General features: G+C 39.0%; 1 protein-coding gene across 2 annotated transcripts in view; it reads left to right on the top strand.

Moving 5' to 3' along the window:
- The window catches only part of MRPS27 (mitochondrial ribosomal protein S27), a 39,268-nt gene extending 20,362 nt beyond the window's left edge, over positions 1-18,906 (top strand). Inside the window, exons 5-11 of one of the 2 annotated variants that reach the window (XM_027752197.2) lie at positions 5,940-6,054; positions 6,564-6,642; positions 7,935-8,050; positions 10,792-10,894; positions 13,078-13,220; positions 14,257-14,412; positions 18,487-18,906. In XM_027752197.2, coding sequence (XP_027607998.1) covers positions 5,940-6,054; positions 6,564-6,642; positions 7,935-8,050; positions 10,792-10,894; positions 13,078-13,220; positions 14,257-14,412; positions 18,487-18,726 — 952 coding nt within the window. In that variant the 3' untranslated portion in view covers positions 18,727-18,906. Of the gene's footprint in view, positions 1-5,939; positions 6,055-6,563; positions 6,643-7,934; positions 8,051-10,791; positions 10,895-13,077; positions 13,221-14,256; positions 14,413-17,181; positions 17,323-18,486 lie in introns of those variants that run through there. The other variant, XM_039384566.1, reaches the window with a different exon arrangement.
- The last annotated feature ends 366 nt before the right edge of the window (positions 18,907-19,272 follow it).

Genomic DNA, 19,272 nt, shown 5'->3' with positions numbered 1-19,272 from the left:
TAGGCTCCTTATCTGTTGTGTTACTATGTTGTGGTGGTTCTTACATCCATTTAGGTATAGTCAATGCATTTCTTTCATACTGCTGTAAACTGCTTGGGCATTGTCCATTATTTTGAAATTTATAACATTTATCTAGGATTTTCCAATTCTTTGATACTGTTTTTTCTTTTAACATAATGAGGCTGTTCCTTGAGGCTGTTCCTTAAGGCTGTTCCTGTTTTACTCACAAGGGTGCCTTAAATTCATCAAAAGGAGGAAGAGCATTTAGTGATAGAAGAGATTGACAACAATGGGCAGAAATGCTTGTTGTACCAGAAATTCAGCTTGTCATTTATTAAGCAGCACTAAAAACTGTCAAAGTACCTAGGTCAGTAAAGGATAAAGTACATCCTAGCTGCCATATGGTTGATTGCTATGTGATAGTTATTGTTAGAAAGAGACTTTGCAAAGCTGAGCTTTCTGTGCGCAAATGTGGTTTTGAGCAATGCAGTAGCTACCCTGAGACTACTGAATGGTGAATTTTCTCCCTTCAGTTGATAGGAGAGGGTGGTTACCAGAGTGATCCTGAGTCTTCCTCAATAACTGCGTAGTATGTACTTTGACCCAAAATATGTCCTCTTCCAGATTTAGTCTTATTACCAAGCCTAAGGGTTAAGGAAAGGTAAATCTGTAACATTGAAGTGAACCAGAATTAAAAGCTGAATATGGTATAAAATGAAAAAAGACCTAAAACTAAAAATATCCTTTAAGTCTCCTGTTCAGCCTTGATGTTTGACTGTGCTGTCTGTACTGTGATTTCTCCATATCTGATGATTTAGGTCTGTTTTGGTGCTTTTATCAGACATTCATCATGGTGTTAGAGCTCTGTGCAAGTCCTCAAAAAAAACACTCAAAAGAAATACACGTTCATGTGGGGATGGAGTGAACCTAATTCAGAAGAATTAATTTTAGCATCAAAGCAATTGAGTAAATTAGTTCAAAATAAAAGATGGGGGAAAGTCAATAAAAATTAAAATAGAATAGCGGCTGTGTGTGGGCTTTTTCCCAGGGAGTCTGCAAACCAGTTCTCTACTTGTATAAGATTCTGCTTCAGCATTAGACTATCCTCTGTTATCCTTGACATGTGTAATTTTTTAACCTGTCTTATTACTGCTTTTGATAGTTGATTTCTTATAGTACATATGCTACTTGAGTTTTTTCTTTTAACACAAAAGCAAAGTGCTCCCTCTGTTTTTGAGTGTAGGCGGTTAATGTGTGAGGCATTTCCTGTAGGATTGATAGGTTTATATATGAAATTTTAGAAAGGATGTATACAAAGAAAGGTGAAGGCTAAGATGCAGGCAAAGAAGAGATGGAAAAACAGAGTTTTGTTCATGTTTAAAAGGAAATTTTGGTCAATAATGATTGTTTTTTCAGGGCTGTTGCCTTTGACACCGACACATGAGCAATGCCCCTGGGTCCATTTAAAATGCAGATGATTTCCCCCAAGGCTGTGACTTGAAATGACAGACAAAAGGAGAGTTTTGGATGACAGCCTTCCAGTTTCCAAGCTAAGCCTGCCTGGAATCCATTTGATCATTATGCACTGTAGCTTAAAAAATGTGCCTGAGAAGAAAAAAAAACATACCTTGCAAGGGAGTTTCTCAGCCCTGTATAACTGGTGTAAAATGTGGAGTTGCTTTGGATTTGTTCCCTTGAGAGAACTTCTTCTTGGCTTGCAGAGGTATTTCTTACTATATTTATTCATTTTAAGTCTCATTACGTTTTGCTTTGGGACTTTTTAGAATTCTATGTGAATGAGAAGAAATCTGACACTCTTCCCCCTCCTGATTAAAGCAAATGAACATGCAGACCCGTATTTCTCTCTAGTTCTAAAAGAAGTAAGGCAAGTAGGAAGTTAGGATGTGTGGATCATTACAAGGTACTTTCTCATCAGGTCAGGTAAATGTGGAGAAAGGAAGGGGAGGAGAAAAAATAGTATCTTGCACAAGGATAGCCTCTGGCGGTACCAAGAATTGAATCAACCCTTAAGAAAGCCACAGAGTACAAAATGGAGCTTTTGATCAGCAGAGAATTGGAACTGATCTGCTGAGCTGGCTTTCCCTCTGTACTACCGGGAAGAGAACAGCAGAGCTCTTCCTGGTAGTATGTTACTTCTGCAGCACTTTCTCTTCTGTAATCCAGCAAGTTTTCCTTCAATGTCTTCCTCATTTGTGACTGTCCCCAAAGCAGTGTACTCCCTTCTACCAAGTGCACAGAAAAAAACATGATCCAGCAAGAGGTGCTTCTGTTTGCTCTCAGGGTTGCTGTATTACTTCCCTTGGGAATAATATAAGGTGTGTGAAAGCAGCACAAGAGTGCATCACCACTTGATGGCACCAAACAAAATTGAAAGAACCTTTGAAGTAAATAGGGAAGGAACTCAGCTTTTCTGCAGTGTGTGAGGGCACCAATATAAGTAAGTCATGCTTGCTGTAGTACTACAGCACTCCATGAAGCGCTCTCAGCATCTGTTAAACTTTTTCATTTTTCAGTTTGTTTCACACGGCATGAGTACCTCAGCACTGTTGTAAATGATAAGCAATAGGGCTTTATGCAGGAACTTAGTAAACAGACAATGTATTCTTAGCCCAAGGTGCTGGCCAATTTGTGAGCAAGAGTGTAATTGCTTGGCTAAAAATGTTCTGGTCACCTTGTACTGTGGCAATATGCTCCCTGTATCTCTTCCATGTTATAATCATTTGCAAGAGTACAAAGCAACTGTAGGTGAAAATTGAGCTTCTGGACTGCATGATTTGAATAACTTTTCAAAATAAGGAGAATTCTAGAACCACTGCGTTATTTGCTGTTAGATTCACAATGACCTTGATATTTCAGGATCTTCTTGTATTACAGATATTCCTCTTTGTGTTTTCTGTGGGGGCAGATGTTCTCAGCTCAATGACTGAAAGGATGACTGTATTGATTCTTCAGCCATTAACATTGAAGTGTACCAACAGAGAGGTTCCCTAATACTGTTACAGTTGCTTCTCCTTGTCTTTTCTGAACACATTTTAAGAATCTTGTTCTTCTTGGGTTTTTATTAGTTCTCTGAAAAATGAGTTTCAGCATCAGGCATCTGCAAGATAACCTTCTGGTTTTTCCATTAAATACACAGCAATTGCTAGAGGCGTCCTTTATTTAATGCATTCTGAATCCTCCGCTTTCTGTAGTTTTAGCTTCCTTTTTCTTTTCATCTGTCCCTGAACATATTGCCTTGCGTAATTATATCCTGTTTTGTGGACAAAGAGAAGGAAGAAGATGTTAATGCTTGTCAAAATGATGAGCAACCTCTTCTTTTCCCTGATTCCAACTGTAAAACCAGATAACTGTTGGTTTATCTTCTCAGCTAGCAGAATAGAGACAGAGCTTATCTCAGCCTGAAATGGATCAGAAACAATCAAAGATTGCAGCATACTTGTTTTGTTTCCCTTTCACTTCCAATTCTCCTACATCATGGATTAATGGAAGTGTCTAGTGTTGAGGATCTTGTACGTGCCTATATGTTGCATTCGTGCACCAGTCCCGTCTCTTCATTCCCATGCAACTGCTTTGTAATTGATTGTTAGAATTAAGTAGAAAACTGCTTAACTGAGAAGCTATTTGCTTTTCATTTGCATAGCACCTAGTACAGTCGAGACCTGGTCTGAGCAAAAAATCCTGATAGTAATATACATACAGTAATAATACATGAGGTAGATATCCTATGGGTCACCATACACATGCGCACTCAAATCATTCCCAGCCCTACCAAGCTCATGCAGATTTTTTAAGAGTTTTTATATCATGCCTCTGAATTTTGTGCATGTTGATTCCAGCGATGAGTGTTGACTGAGGATCAGTTTCATTCTGTTTCTAGACTGCATTGCATCCCTGTTAGGCCTTTTTCTGTCCAAGTGCAATTTGACTTTAAACCTAGAAGCTTTTCATCACTACAGTAAGCTGTTGCAAGCCCAAGGTGCAGGAGGTATTGGGATGCTCTCTCTCACTGTGGTGTACTCAAGAGAATAAATAGAGCTCTGCAAAGAGTTGAATATTGAAACCCATTAAAAACCTTTGGCTGTGGTTTTTTGTTGGTGTTTTGGTTGTTTGGGGTTTTTTTACTGCTTACTTTCCTTCTGCAAAGATTTTATTAAAAGAAAGTCCTAGGTATTTGAGAGCATCAGTGTCATGTTTTTTGAAAGATGAGTCTTTTATTTCCTCTTATGAAACTATATTACCCATTTAATAAAACTTTAAAAGATGCTAGCAGCTTTATTGCTGGGTGCTGGTGTTCCAGTTTGACCCTTCTTAAATTGCTAGTGAAACAGTCTGTAGCAATTCGATAATTTTATCAAAATATGATTAAATCCAAATTCCTGTAATTGATGCTTCCTGTAAGGATTATTGATACAGGACTTTATTGAAAGCAAATGTATGTTTGAACTCCAGAGGGAAGAAAATGGAAAGCAATTACAGCAACAAAGTGGATGTTGTAATGTAATATTCAAAGCATGCTTTTCTTTGTCTATTAAATTCTAATTTAATGGGGAGATTTCATGTGCCACTTAAAACTCCATATATTTAGACTCTGCAGTGATTTAGCTCTGCTTTTGGCACAGATGTCTCCTTCATTCTGAAGGCTCTCTAGGCTGCAGTACTTTTCCAGGCTTGGTTATCTGTGTAGCCCTCAGCAACAGACAAGAGATTTACTTAGGGGGACAGGGAGTTGGTGGCCACGTTAATCTGATAAACGTTCTGGAAAGCATGCTCACTCAGATGGAAGAGTCAACCCTGCCTCTAAGTGGTGCTGGAGCTTGGCTTGGGGCTGCAGGCATCTGCACATGAGCTCAGCTCAGTCATTGGCATTTTCTAGGGAATTCACAGTCATTTCTGTGCTTATTTTTCATGCATACAAATTGAACTGAGAAACACTGCATGCATCTCTTCACACTGGGGTGTGAAATTCAGCCCAGGACCAAGGCAGCAGTTTCTAACATTGGACTTATAATAGGTGTTTGAGTGTTGGCCAAAGTTAAAGCTCCATGTGCTTTTTGTCACCACTTCTCCAAATGCAGAGCAAAGTGCATGTGTGTGAATAAGGATGAAATAAAAGAGGCTGAACTTAAAGGTATTCAATTTTACAAATTGGTCAAGCACTGGAGTAGGTTGCCTGACAATACTGCTGAAGCCATGACATGAGATGTATCAGAGTAGGTTGTCAGTGCAGAGGGGTGGGGAAGGGCTCTCAGCAGAGTTTCCCCTTGCATAAGGTTTACCTCACTGATGAAGATTTCTAAGGCAAATGGAGCATGCAAGCAGCCCAGGGATGACCTGTGTTGAGGCATAATGGATTCTTAAGTGGTAAAGTGAGGCATGAGTTAGAGAGTATGGGAGGGACCAGATAACACAAGCTCTAAAGTTTCAGACTCAGTTATATTTTGATGTAATTCTGATACTTGTGGATATCATCAGTCACATCTCTTTGACGAGACCAGCAACAATACGATATTATAGAATCACAAGGACAAGGTTAAAAAACACCACAGTATTTATAGCAGTATTTATATATGAAGTTGATCTTCATATATATACCAAGCTGTTATTTTATGGTATTCATCTTTTCAGGAGAAAAGCAGTAGGCTTTCTGGAAAGTGAGAAGTTTAAAATATTATACATTTGTGAAAAGGTCAGATTCCCCTTTGTACATACTGTTAGGGTGTTAAAGTTTCATTTTTTTTACTTGAAAGGGCTATCTGGAACTCCTTAGAGAGCAATGATTGATTGCAAAGGCAAACACAGAGAGATTTGTATCTGAGTTCATGAATGGTGGGGTTTTGAAACTCACAGATCTTGATTACAGAATTTGTTTCTGTGATAACAGAGTCATATTGTCACCTGAACTATTTATTATCTTTTAGGTTTCGTCATAGTCCAAATTGCTGGTACTTGAGAGACTGGACCATCCACAGCTGGATCAGACAGTGTTTGAAATATGGTGCTCAAGACAAAGCCTTATACACATTAAAAAACAAAGTAAGATTTACAAAGGAAAAGCCATGAATATGTTTGATCAGCTTTTTGAGACAAATGTGGCTTGACTGGAATTCCTGTTGCAGCCAGGTCCTGTACACTGTGGTTTTAAGTTCAGATATTTCTTTGTCAAAATAAAAATTAATGTTGCATTTGAATTTTAGCTCTATCTCTTTACAGCTTTTAAAATCCTCTTCTTTCCCAGGAAGCTTTTTGGTTTTAAAGAGCATTGGTGTCCAAAACATGCTAGGTGCAGAAGAGGCATAAAACACATGACAGGCAATGCCATTCCTGGTTCCAAAGGTTTAGATAAAATGCCAAAACAAATGCAGTGCATCAAAAGCTGGAAGGTCTCCATCACAGGAGGCACACTAATCTCCTTGTGTTGCTTGACTGTACATTGCAGCAGTGTGCAGCGCCATGGTTCTGGTCTTTCTGATACCTGTAGGGCTGTGCTTGGGAAGATTTGTACAGCACGTTTGCACACTGAGCTTTTTCATTCTTCTCTTTAGGTTCAGTATGGAATTTTTCCAGATAATTTTACATTCAATATTTTGTTGGATTATTTTATAAAGCAGAAGAAATATGAAGGTAAGAAAATATGTACCGATACTGAATCCTCTGTTGTATGCTCTTATATTTGCAGAGCCTTTCTTTGAATTAACAACTTTTAGCTGTGTTTTTTCTGAAGTCACGGTAAAACGTGCCTTCTCCTTCCTTCAAACTATTTTTCTGCATTTTTATCTCTCATTTCTGTTGGGTTTTTATTCATTATAGAATTTTGAAACATGTAAGATTCACAGTTTTTACTGTTATTAATCCTATTACAAATGTAAACCATCTTCTTCAGTTTTTACAAGTCTGATTTATGTGCTAATAATGTCACAGGAGTTATTAGTGACAATTAATTAGAATGTTATCAGAATCAAAATGCATATTGGTAGTGTTCATCTTCCATACGTTTAGCTGTTCAAAAAGCTACATATCTAAACTTTGTCTAGGCTTTCTGTCTGTCACTGGAGCAAGCCAGCTATGCTGAATTGTCATGCTGGGAGTACATCTCACTACTGACTGTTTAAATGTTCAGATGAATAATCCTCTTGTGTTTGATGACATATTAAAGATTTTAATTTCATTTCAGGTCTCCTAGTACTGTAGACTTACAGTAAGCTTTCCTTTGCATAAAGCTCTTGTAAAACAAATAACTGAAAGGAACAACAGCTTTTATCCTGAAGGTTATGCTAAATGGCAAATTAATACATGTATTTATTTTATTTTGAGACACACCTCCATCTTTGAATTCTCCCTTTTTTCATCCATACTTCTTTTCTGTGTGAGACTCAAGGCCTTTTGTTTAACAAACTGTCCTTTCTGACAGGGAGTGTCACTGGAACTCCCTGCAGAGCTCCTTCAGAGCATTGTTTGCTGAATAGAGAAGACTGCTGTGGGTGATCTGTGACAACATTTCTGGTCCTTTGTACTCTCCTGTCACCCTAAGGGTAGTGAAGTTAAGCCAGTCTTCTCTTGTTTGTAATCAAAACACAAGAACAAAGAAATAATTTTAAAATATTTTTTTAAAGGTTAATAATTGAAGAGCTGAGCAAAGAAGGGCCAATTGAAGAGTGTAGAGCTAAGATGATTTTGAGAGCTCCTTTGCTGTAGTTTCATGCTATCAGCCCATTCTTCCTTCTTGCAGTGTGTTTGAATAACCCTAATGAATAAGACTAATTCTGTAGTTGTATTCTAGATGTAAGAAATGCTTAACTTTCTCCCTAATTATTTCAAAGCATACTACAGCAATAAAGCATGGGGGAACATAAGTGGGTACAAAAGGCAACTGTGTACTGGGAGCTGTGCTGATTATGTGTTGTTTTCCTCCATAGATGCTATGTCAGTAGTAACAGAGATCATGCTCCAAGAAAGTTTTGATGAATTATCAACACAGCTTCTTTCTCTCTATGTTTTATACCAGTATCTGGCAACCAAGTCTGATCATGCGGTAAGCTGACCACACTCAAAATGATACACAAAGCCTCTACTTCTGAGTGTCATAATGCAGTCAGTTGGGCATTCAATCATGAATATATTTTATTTCCCCTAACTTTACCTGGAAAAAATAAATACTCTATAGCTTTCATTTTTTTTTACAATTGCAGAAGAAAGAAAGGAAAAAAAAAACAACCAAGTGTGAAAGCCATCAAATCACTTGTCAGGCCTTTTGCTCCTTTCTCTGAAAGGGAAGGTGTGTTGGGATTTTCAGATGTAATGTATTTGAAGGATATGAAATGATAGTTCAAAGTAGACTCTTATCAATTACCACAAAAAAACTATGGTGCATATTGTATAGGACCCTGCTAAGCTGAACGTTGATGATGGTGGTGGTGTGGAATTATAGAGCATAGGTTTCACTAGGTTTTTTAGTATCCTATTTGGCTTTGGGTGTATTGTTTCTTATACATATTCATTTTAAAACTTAATTTGTTACACCCCTCCTGTCTCCTAGGATGAGGGGTTTATTATTCACAGCTTGCTTGTTTAAGGTCAACATGACAGGTCAGGGTCTTGGAAGTGGCATTATTCTACCTTTGCACAAGGGGCTCAGTCAGCAAAGGGTTCTGCAGTGCCCACCACTTTTAGGGAGCTACTTTTCATGTAGTTTGGCACAAGCTTTCAATAGCATGTTGTCATGCATAAGGAAAATGCTTGAAGCCTCCATTTGTCTTACATGAAGCATCTTCCAAAATGCATATTACAGGTGTCTTAAAGTTTTACCCAGCTGGGTTGTAATTTCAGTTTTCACCAAAGAAAAGAGATGCGCATTTGCCCTGTTGGATATTCTTCTTCATTACCCAGAAATCAAGTACGCTCAGTCACTTTTATATGAAAAGTGTAGGCATGAAAATCTCATTTTTCTAGTGTGTTTGTCCACACTGTTTGCATATCCTTACTGCAGAGACAACTGTTTATCAGTATATGTAGGGTTTCATGAAAGCTAAATGTGCAAGCAAGAGTGGTGTGACCATACAACATGCTGAAGGCAAGCGTATTGACATAGCTGTGACTTACTTGATATGCATTTTGAAATAACCCCATCCAAAGACAGCAATGAAATAGTATTTTTATTTGTAGATGCTATTTAAAACGTCATGATGCTCAGCACTAATTTTCTGTGTTTGATTTAGGAAGTGGGGGCAGACAGAGTAAGGAGAAATGCTCAGCTGCTCCTGAAAATCCCATTTTTTTTCCCAAGGTGCAAGACAGGTCAGCCAGTGTCCTGTGGCAGATAGGTCCTTGACTCTAGCTTGGGGTTCAGCAGCCTAATGAAATGTTTTTTAACTTTGAGAACTAAATCTTGGGCAATCTGACTGTATTAGTTCTTAGTGTGTATAGCAGTGGTGATAGGGAGCTTCCATTTCCCTGTTGTTGTACATATCACTGAAAGCCGGACTGGTCTTGGCTCTCCCCAGAAAGTTTCCTCCTTGAGAGCTGTAAATAATCAGTATGATTGCTGCCTTCTACTACAAAGCAGTCCCGCTAGCTCCCAAAAGAACCTAGGCTGGTAACAGCCCTGTTTTTCTAGTTGCATCTGATTTTCTTATAACATTCACCTGGAGTGTTGAATTCAGCGCAAAGCAGCCCTGTTCCCTTGTATGCTTTTTCTGAGTTGGGCAAATACCTTGCCTGGCTGTCAGGTGCTGGTATTTTGTGTCAGAGAATAACACGCAAATTTTTGTAGCACCTGAATGGAGACACAAAAAAAATGCCGTACCTTGAAAAGAGAACTCTAGTAAAACCAGAAGATCGAAACTTTTGTGTATTTTTAAGGCTCAGTGTGCTTCAAGGATTTTTTCAGAAAGCTGCTTCGCCAGGGGTATTTCTTTCAGTTCATAAGGTAATCAACAAGACATTGAAGTACCCTGTCACAAAAACCATGTGTTAAGATAGTCAGACTTCCTCCAGTCTGTTGCCTTTTATAGCTTCCTTTTCCTCATTTTCTTAGCCATGGGAGTTGTTCACCTCCTTTCACTTGCAATAAAGCTCTTTTTACTTGCTTCTCTGGTCATGAAAAATGCACTGTGCTGTGGAACAACCTAAACAAAATTTACACTACTCTTGTGGTTTTAACATACTTACTGATAGGTGCCCTTCTTTAGCCATCACTGGTGGTCTGGCTCAGACAGCTGGTACATCTTTGTAGCTGGAGAGACAGCTGTACTTTTAATCCTGTGGCATGGAGGGGTCTTGGTGAGTTGCACATGCTCTTTTCACAGAGCAGATTTTGCACTCAAAGCAGCCATTAGCTGCATATGCTTCTCTCAGCATTTTCATATTCTAGTGAGGGGTAGTGGAGTGTATATCTTGCCACATACTTTAAAGAAAGGGCTGCTGTAGTACAGAAGCCATGTAATAGTTTTCTTCAGCAGTGCTAGCCTGAAGCAAGTGGTAGGACATACAGGACAGAGACAGAGCTTGGCCAGTGTAAAGCAGTGTAATCCATTGTCCTGAAGAAAATGCACTGATTGACTTCCATGCAAAATTTCAACCACTCACATTTTACAGTCTTCTGGGAAGAGAGGTATTCCTCTGTGTAATGTGTACTGCTCCTGTAACTGAACACTGGACATGTTTAACGATTCTTTACTTTATTGCTATGACATCTGATGAAAGCCACGTGCTGTCTTTGCTGCCATTTTTTGTGTGTTTGTTTAGGAACGCTTACTTAGTTTACATTATTTGCAGTGGGAAGAGGAGAGAAATCTTGGAGCATCACTAGTGCTTGCGAGTCTAAAGCAAAATAGCACTGTGGGTTTCAGCTCCCAGCTGTATGGCTATGCATTCCTTGGTAAGTTTCACCTCCCTTAATCATCTTTTCCCTCGTGTCTTCAGAGGCTGAATAAAATTGCCATCTTTGCTTTATTAAAGTGTAATCAAAGAGAACACAAAGGAAAAAAAAAAAAGAAATAATGGAAGGACAGTTTCAAGAGTCATGAGTGAATCTTTTGTAAGCCTGGAGGGTAGTACTGACTTGAATAGTATGCCCTTCATCAGACAACTTCAGAACCAGCTTTGGGGTTCCCTGCAGGTTTGGATTGGCAGCTGAAAGAAAGAAAACACTCTTAAAGAACACAGGATTGATTTCTTGGTCGACCAACAAATTTAAAGAAATACCCCAAAAGTACAGATTTCCATGGCACAAATTTAAGGTTAAAGACAATAGACTCTTTTTCTAGTTATTAAGTGTCTTAAAACGATCTTTAAACCTTAGGAAGTCAAAGAGCACAGCCTGAAAATCACTATGTTTAGAACATATACTACTCACTGTAAAGTTAATGTTTGGTTTGTGAACAGCAGATAATAGTGCCTTTATCCTGTATCTGTTAAGGAGTCTTCACTGCTAATGACTTGCTATATTATTAAAGAGAAGTTAGATCAGAACATGTTCAGAATCGGAGGGAAGGGGAATGGGCAAGTAATTCTTGGATTTCCTTTAAACCTTTAGAGGAATATAATGCAGATAGGTTTTTTCCTTCTCTACAAAATGATTATTTACTAGAAAGAAATTAATTGATTTACAATTTATTGTGAATTGTTGTTCCATTACTGCATTATTGAGAATATAAGTGGATTTGTACTTAAAATGTGGCCTCAAAATATGATGTGTGATGGCAGAGTTAGGGTGCTGACTCACATTTATCATTTCTGTAAAACAAAAAACTTAATTTTCAGTCAAAAAGGGCAGTAAATGTGAAAATTAATTTGAAAGCAGGATTTTCCATAGAGCTGTAGTTTGTAGTCCAGTGGAGATACTGATACAAATAGGGACTTTGCTGTCCAGTTGGCATTCATGTTGGAGAGTTTTTAATGTTGTATGGATTGGTTGAGTAGTGGCTGTATTTCACAAATGCACTTCACTCTTGTCTGTGAGCAGTAGTGCTTGTTTCATGACATTGACATTCAGTAGATCAAAAGCTATTTACTGTTATGTCACATATTCCAAAGTCTTGCCAACACTAATGGAACCGACCTCTCAGAGAGTGAAAGATGTCTGTGGGCACAGACTGGCCTCAAGCACCTTAGCTATTTTAGTTTAGCCATAGTCCATAGACTTTGTCTGTGCACTTATTGCCTTGCTTCTCCTAAACTGTTCTCTTCCATGTAAAGAAGAGTAAGGTGCATTTCATAGTTTTGTGTCATTATAGCCAGAGTGCAAATTAGATTGAGAGATTGGACACAAGTCCTGTGAGCTGCACTTGAAGGGGTATTACTTATTACATCAACAGTGACAAAATCAAAGCCTTAGAGTGACAATCATTGTAAATTACATCAACTGCAATGTGATGTGCATTTCGTCTATTATGTAGGAGTTTCATGTTCTCTAGTAGTTACTGTCAGAAGAAAAACCACATTGTCAGTGGTGCAGTACATCACAGGTCCTGCTAAAGTCAGTGAACACCTCAGTGCACAGATTGTCCTAAATCAAGAACCAAAATTTCATTTTGGCAGGTCTCCCCTATTTTCTCTCCGGAAGCTCCAGCAGAAAGAGGGGTACTAAGTTGTATACTTAACCAGAGCATTTGCTGTAATCTGTGGGTAAAGCCTAAAGTCCACGGAGTTGAATCTAGAAAGTCAGATTTAATGCACATGCATTCCACAGTCAGTCCCTGAAAGCTAAGGAGACATTTATCTGCCATCTTCAGACATCCTTCTGAGAGCTGGTGTTCCAAAGCCAGACAACCAGAAAAGCTGGCCACTCTAGTCTGATTTCCATCTGGACAAAATTTCTAGGTGAGGCAGAATGGGGAGGAATCAGAAACAAGCACATAATAACCATGAAGTTGTGCAAAAAGAAGGTGCCTTAATAAAATAAGATAATAGTTCAATCAGAGCAACTTTATAGAAGTGTGTTGTTTTTACGACAGAAGCTAGGACTCTTGCTGTCACTTCTGAAAACCAGAGCCAACCTATATGGATTCTTTTAAGACTCAGGTATTGAAGTAGTAACACTAAAGTATGTTTTTATCACAGGAAAAGTGGAGTTGAATAAGGGACTAAGAGCTGTATACAATCTAATGCCACTGATGTGGACACCTGGATATTTGAATAGAGCCTTGCAAGTGATGGAGATTGTGGCTTCATTGTCAGGAGACAGCAAAATCTGCAAAGAAGCTGTAAGTATGAAGGCAATAACCCACTGAACAAATGGAATTTTATATAAGTCAAATCCAGTAAAACCTGTGAATTCTGTGCCTTGCTAATGAGAAGATGCCTGGCAAACTTCAGAGGCCTTTGCAAGACAGAAGTAATGTTTAGAACAAAATCACTGCTTCTACTGGCATGTCCTTGGCAATGAGTGTGTATTATTGCCACAGACCATTTAAGTATGTTTTCTAAGCCTTTCCCTCCCTATAGAGACATGTGGATCTGTGTCGCAGGGAGCACGTCTGTGGGGGTGGAAAGACACCTTTGTTTCTCAAGTTTTTGAACTCGCTCAGAGACATACTTCTTAGCAGTGAGGATGAAATACCACATATTCTTACTCTCACAGCTATGCCCTCTGAGATGATGTCCTGAGTGGTACTGGTCCAAAAAGTCAACAGAGTGATTTCTAGAAGGTATTGCCCTCATTTGGGGAGAGTGGATAGGTTCAGTTCATTTATGAAGTCAGCAGTGACTAAGGGACTTGAGGCTTAGGAATGTTGTGGGGCATCAGACTGATCCTGGACTCAGATTAGGAGTAACTTAAGAAACCACCACAACATGTGCTGAAACATTGCTGAGGTCTCACCTCCTCTTTTAGGTACTTTTTCCTGAAGGTGTCCCTGGTCATGGGAGCCTCCCTTTTGCTCACGTAATTACTAGGCTTGCAGTCTCTCTTGAAACAGAAGGGCAGGGCACTGCTCAGCAGGTCCTGCTGTCTGTTACTCCATTTTCTGAAGCATCTCTGTAATACGTGACAGTACAAGGACAGGTCACATCTGCAACTTCTACCATTTTGAGTTACCTCTTTTGGTGTATGGTTTTGGAGGTATCTTTCTTGCTCCAATCTAAAGAACTCAGCCTAATACACTAAAGCAGTCATATTTTCTGCTTACAAACCCTAGACAAATTGAGGAACTCATGAAGTTGTTGAATACATGACAGTTGTGTTACTCAGATTGTATTTCCAAACTGTTTATGCTTACCATGACAAATGTGATTGTTCAGATTGATGCCCTGGAGACCATTTTACAGTCTGTCCTTGAAGCCAAACCTGGTCCAGATTCTGCTGAAGAAGTCAAGGGATTAGAGCAGAAGTCACAGAGTGCAGAATCAGAAGAAACAGAGCAATCTAAAGCACCTGAGTACTACAGTCGATTCAAAGTAAGAGAGTTTCATTTATTTAAATATCCTAAGCTGTAGTATATCTCTGTGATACATACTAGAAAATAGATATGCTGACTTACTGTGGCTAATAGACTGACACCCCTTCAGTGTCAGTCTAGTAGGAGTCCCACTTGACGTTTTTGAAACTGATGTCACCTTACGTTTTCACTTGTTCAATCAGGAAGCAGCAAAGATGTAAATGCTCAAGGCCACTTGTCTTTTGTCTGTCTGCTAGGATTTTATCTTCACTTTTCATACATCAAAATGATAAATCCAGTCCTGTTCGCATAAGTGTTATGTCATTAGAGACCCATTATTTGACCTTGTGTGGGCTCTTGCTCATTAAAATTAATTATAATAGGCATGAGACCATCCTGAATTTATTGTCCATTTGTGTATACTACAATTATTTAGAAATGTTGCATCCTGTACTTTCAGTCTGGGGAATTAAGTCAGGTTTTATCACCTCTCTTTTATCTTTAGATTGTCATGCTGATGATAACAGTAAGAAAAAGAGCTATTTGTTACAGCGCATCTGTATAACAAGTGCATTTTATGTGATCATCTCATAGCTATATAATGAGCTCATTTTTATTTTATCGTCTCTGATTTGTGCTGTGGTAAAAATCAAATACACTAGGTTGAAACTCATCTGATTTATAGTTCCAGGAGCAATACTAATAGCCCATCAGTTTCCCTTGCTGCTGTCACCTGGACGGCTGTGACCTTGCACAGTTGTTCTGGATACAGACTGTTCTGAAGAAATTTCAGAAGTTAAAAGACAAGTATCCTATGGTTTCACCTCACACACACAGACTTTTCCTTTCTTTAATTTTTATTTACACAACTTTGCCACTAATCTTTAGATATTAAACTTGCTTTGTAGGCAGTTAGAACTTTTTAATTAAAGTATTTGGAAATCAGTGAGTGTTCAGCATGTGGTAATTAAAGCCTGGATGAATTACAGTGAATTAGGTAAACACAAGTGCCCTTTGAAAGAGGGAGTGAGACATTTTTATGTGTTTCTCATTGCCTATCCATTGTCTAGCCTTGAAGAAAATAATGCAGAGTGCTCGAAACAAGGCCTAAATATTAAATTGGGGACAGGCCAGTGCCAAGAGGGTAGTTTTATTCTCACCTCAACCTTTCCACAAGTTCCATAATTAATCCCCTTTCAGGCATTCATTGGTGTGGCAGTGAGTGCCCTGACTTTGGGCCAAAAAATTACAGACCCATTGCTTAACTCCTAAGGTCTCACCAGGAAGGTCTGCATATGAGAAAGACATAGCCCTCATGTGGAGTCTAGGCATCCAACAGTAATTATATGTCCATAAGCCACACTTTCAGGTTTTCTGAATGAGAAAAGGGGCTCTCAAGTCAGAATGCCATTTCAGCCAAGCCTGAAAGAGTTCTGAGACTCTCCTCTCAAATCCATCAGGACAGCAGTAGTCACTCTTCCCAGCTTAATCCTGGACACTTACAGGTGTCATTCACAGGGTACAGTAGTGCATTAGAAATCCATACAAGTGTGAGGGAAGGTGGCAGCTCTGAAGCAACCTGGTGCTGTGTGCATTCACAGCTGCTGTCCCAGGACAGATCACCTGCTCTTCTGTGTAACCCCAGCAAAGGATTTGAACTTCTGCTGCTGAAAACAATTCAGTTGCACTTTGTTCAGCCCTGCATTAGCCAGCATATCCCAGTCTTTCTCCTTGAACTCAAAACCAGTTGCTTCTGCCTCCTGCATGCCCAGTTCTCTTTCACAAATCATACACCTCAGAATGCAAGGAAAAGCATATGGATTTGCTCCAGACACACACATACTCCTCCATTATATTCCATGGAATGGACTCAGTGTCTCATACCAACCTTCAGAACATTTGTGGAAGTACCTGAAAAAGCCATGGCAGCCTAACAGATACAGATACATGTCCTTCACTTCCACGGAAACAAACAGAACTTGAGGGCATTTGGCTCTTTCTAGATAAAGCCTTTAGAGCTGTAATCTAGACACTGACACTGTCATTTGTGTTGTAATTACCCATTTTTGGATCCCGTATGCTGAGACTACTCAGTACAATGCTCCTCAGGCAATTCCTTCCATCTGTGAATGATCAGTGGGCAAACATTTCATCCCATAAATGCTGGGAACACCTCCCCTAACTGTCTGCATGCAGAGCCCTGGAGACTGCTTATGAAAATCAATGATTTAGCCATTTAAGAATGTGCCCTTTTGGTACCTGCAGGACATACAGCCTTCTGCTTTCCTAAATTAGTTTTACTGATATATCACAGAAGAGCAGTGAATATTCCAGAAGTTCAGTGATACCAGTAATGGCTTAGGAGACAAGACCTGCTAGTTTCCAGGTTGCCTTTCTGTAGTTCAATTTCATACTGTTCAAGTTCAGTGCATAAAGCCCCTTTTCAGCACATCCTTGGTAGAGTCTAGTAGTAAGAATCTGAAGGATGTAAACCAATTACATTTAAAATGTATATCTAGTCCATAAACATGAGCATAATTGTCAGGTTCCTTCCCCAAACCCAAGCTGTACTGTCTCCTCACTTTTCTCCCTGATGCCTTGTATACTTACTTACTGATACCTCAAACAAAATAGAGACTAATACACCTGAATAAGTTTATTCAATTTGGTTTTAGTCCATTAGCTTTGAAGACATTGGCTTTGTTTTTATTCTTTATCATAAACTTAAAAACCCCTCAGACCTGCATGTCTAGCATTTTAAAGAGTCTTTAATCTGCTCTCTGTCCAGTTCAAACCTTCAGGGGCCTAATAAAACACAACAAAGCCTGCAGTTGTGCTGGCTAAGGGAGAGAGAACTGGAGAGGCCTCAGAAGAGATGTAGTAGTTTCCTCCCTAAGAACAAGGCAGAGCCTCCAGCCAGGAGCTGAGAAGAAGTGCCTTTGCAGATTATTGCCAGCATGGGCTCAGGTAAAAGGAACACTGTGGGCCAGCAGCACAATGCATAGGCTTTCAGTTATAGCTGGAAGTCTGGATATCTGCATCGCTCTAGAACTGCCATTTTGTTTGGAGGTGAATGATTCCCACATCTTCTTTCCATTATCCTTCAATGCAAAACAAGAAGTTTTATACAAATGAAAGAAGTATGGATGTACCTTTCTTTAGAACGCATGCTTACTTAAAACATTTCTGCAAGTGCTGGGCTCAGTAAAATCTTTTATTTAAAAGAACAATCGGGAAAATATGTATAATGAGTGAACAAGGGATACAGAATCTTCCAGTGCAATGTCATCTCCTCTTTGGTTCTGTATCTGGACTTTTAAGGCAATTAATCGAAGTGTTAGTTAGCCATCAGGCTAAAGATTCCAGAAAGCCAGAAACAGTATCACTGGATAATTCATCATCCTAAGTGAATTAACATATGCTGCATGAAATCTAGATAAGTAAAGCTTGAGAAAGAAAAACTGCAGTTTCTTACTGAGTTACTCTGCTCTTAGTTTCAGTGTAGAATATCCCTGAAAAAAATATCACTTAACAGTGTTGTGTAGTCTGTGTAAGCGTAGTCACTCTTTGGATCACAGTAACTTAGGAAGAAGAACCATGGGAGTTACTTAGTATGCTGTTAAAACATTTGAAATTACATGTATCTGTTGAGAGGGATGCTGATGCAGGCAGTGTGGATCAAATTATCAGGCTGGTTTTGAGGTAAGACACAAAACCAAAGTGTTTAGATTATATTTGTTATGGTTGACTGGTCAGCTGATCTTTGTTAATATCAAATAAATGAACTTGGAAAAAGAAGACATTTTCAGTGGTTAATGAAACTAAAAGTTCATTGGTTTAGTTTTGTTGTTCAAAAAATAATATTCTTGATAATAGCATTTCAAGAAATGGTACCAATTACCACAGTTCAGACACTTTGATGTGATAGTTACCAGGCCTGTATAGCACAGATAATAATAATAATAATAATAATAATAATAATAATAATGCAAACAGTGATGTATCAGTTATAGGGAAGTATTTTGTGGCTGATTATTCTGTGGTTGACTGGCTCTTTCCTTCACACTCCCTACCAAATCTCTTGTTATGACAGGAGCTGTACTCCAAGCTGCATTCACTTGGCAAGGTTGAATCTGAAAGCCTGTTAACCCTGACCACTCAACTTGTCAAGGAAAAGCTGCCAGCATGTGAAGTGGAAGACATTGCCAAACATGAGCAGAAGCTAAAGGAGTGGGAAGAAGAACAAGTACTTCTCATTGAGAGAGAAAGAGAGTTCAGAGAAAAGGCTAAGCAGGAAATGGAAGCTAGGAAGCTGGCTAAAGCATCTGCTTAGTACTGGAACTAGGAAAGCAGAGGTGTGCATTCCTCTGTCTGTGAACATAAGTGCTCACCATTTTTAATATTTCACTTCAATCATGCTGCATGTGTGACCATATTTGACTCCTGTATGCAAATTAAATATCCCATTTTGTCTGTTTCCCAAAATAAAACACATGTGGTTTAGAAATCTTCATCCTGTATATGGTGTGTTTTCCTCTTACCATTAGCCAGGCAAGGGATGGGATAGAGACAACACAAAGAAACAAAGGCATAAGGAGTAGCTTGCCTGTGATGAAGGGTCTAGAGAGTGGAAGGAACAAAAGAAAAGGGAAAAATTTCAAACACAAGATGTTTCAGTAGGGGTTTCTCACAGGAAAGAATGCCATTGCTACTCTGAACTTCGAACACTAAGAGGATTAACGTATATTGATTGCTTTTCTTTCTTTTTCCCAATCCATTTGGAAAATTCAGGCTACTATGCATGGAGCTGGAAGCCTAACTTTAGGCTGTTTTTAAAACTACTCTTGAAGAGTTTCAACCTAGTGAGCTAGCACTTGTA

Source organism: Pipra filicauda, unplaced genomic scaffold (genome assembly GCF_003945595.2).
Source record: "Pipra filicauda isolate LSUMZ 115617 unplaced genomic scaffold, ASM394559v2 scaffold35_size7292922_pilon, whole genome shotgun sequence".
Taxonomy (NCBI): Eukaryota; Metazoa; Chordata; class Aves; order Passeriformes; family Pipridae; genus Pipra; species Pipra filicauda.
Note: the sequence above shows the minus strand (reverse complement) of the source record. Positions and strands in the feature narration are given on the sequence as shown.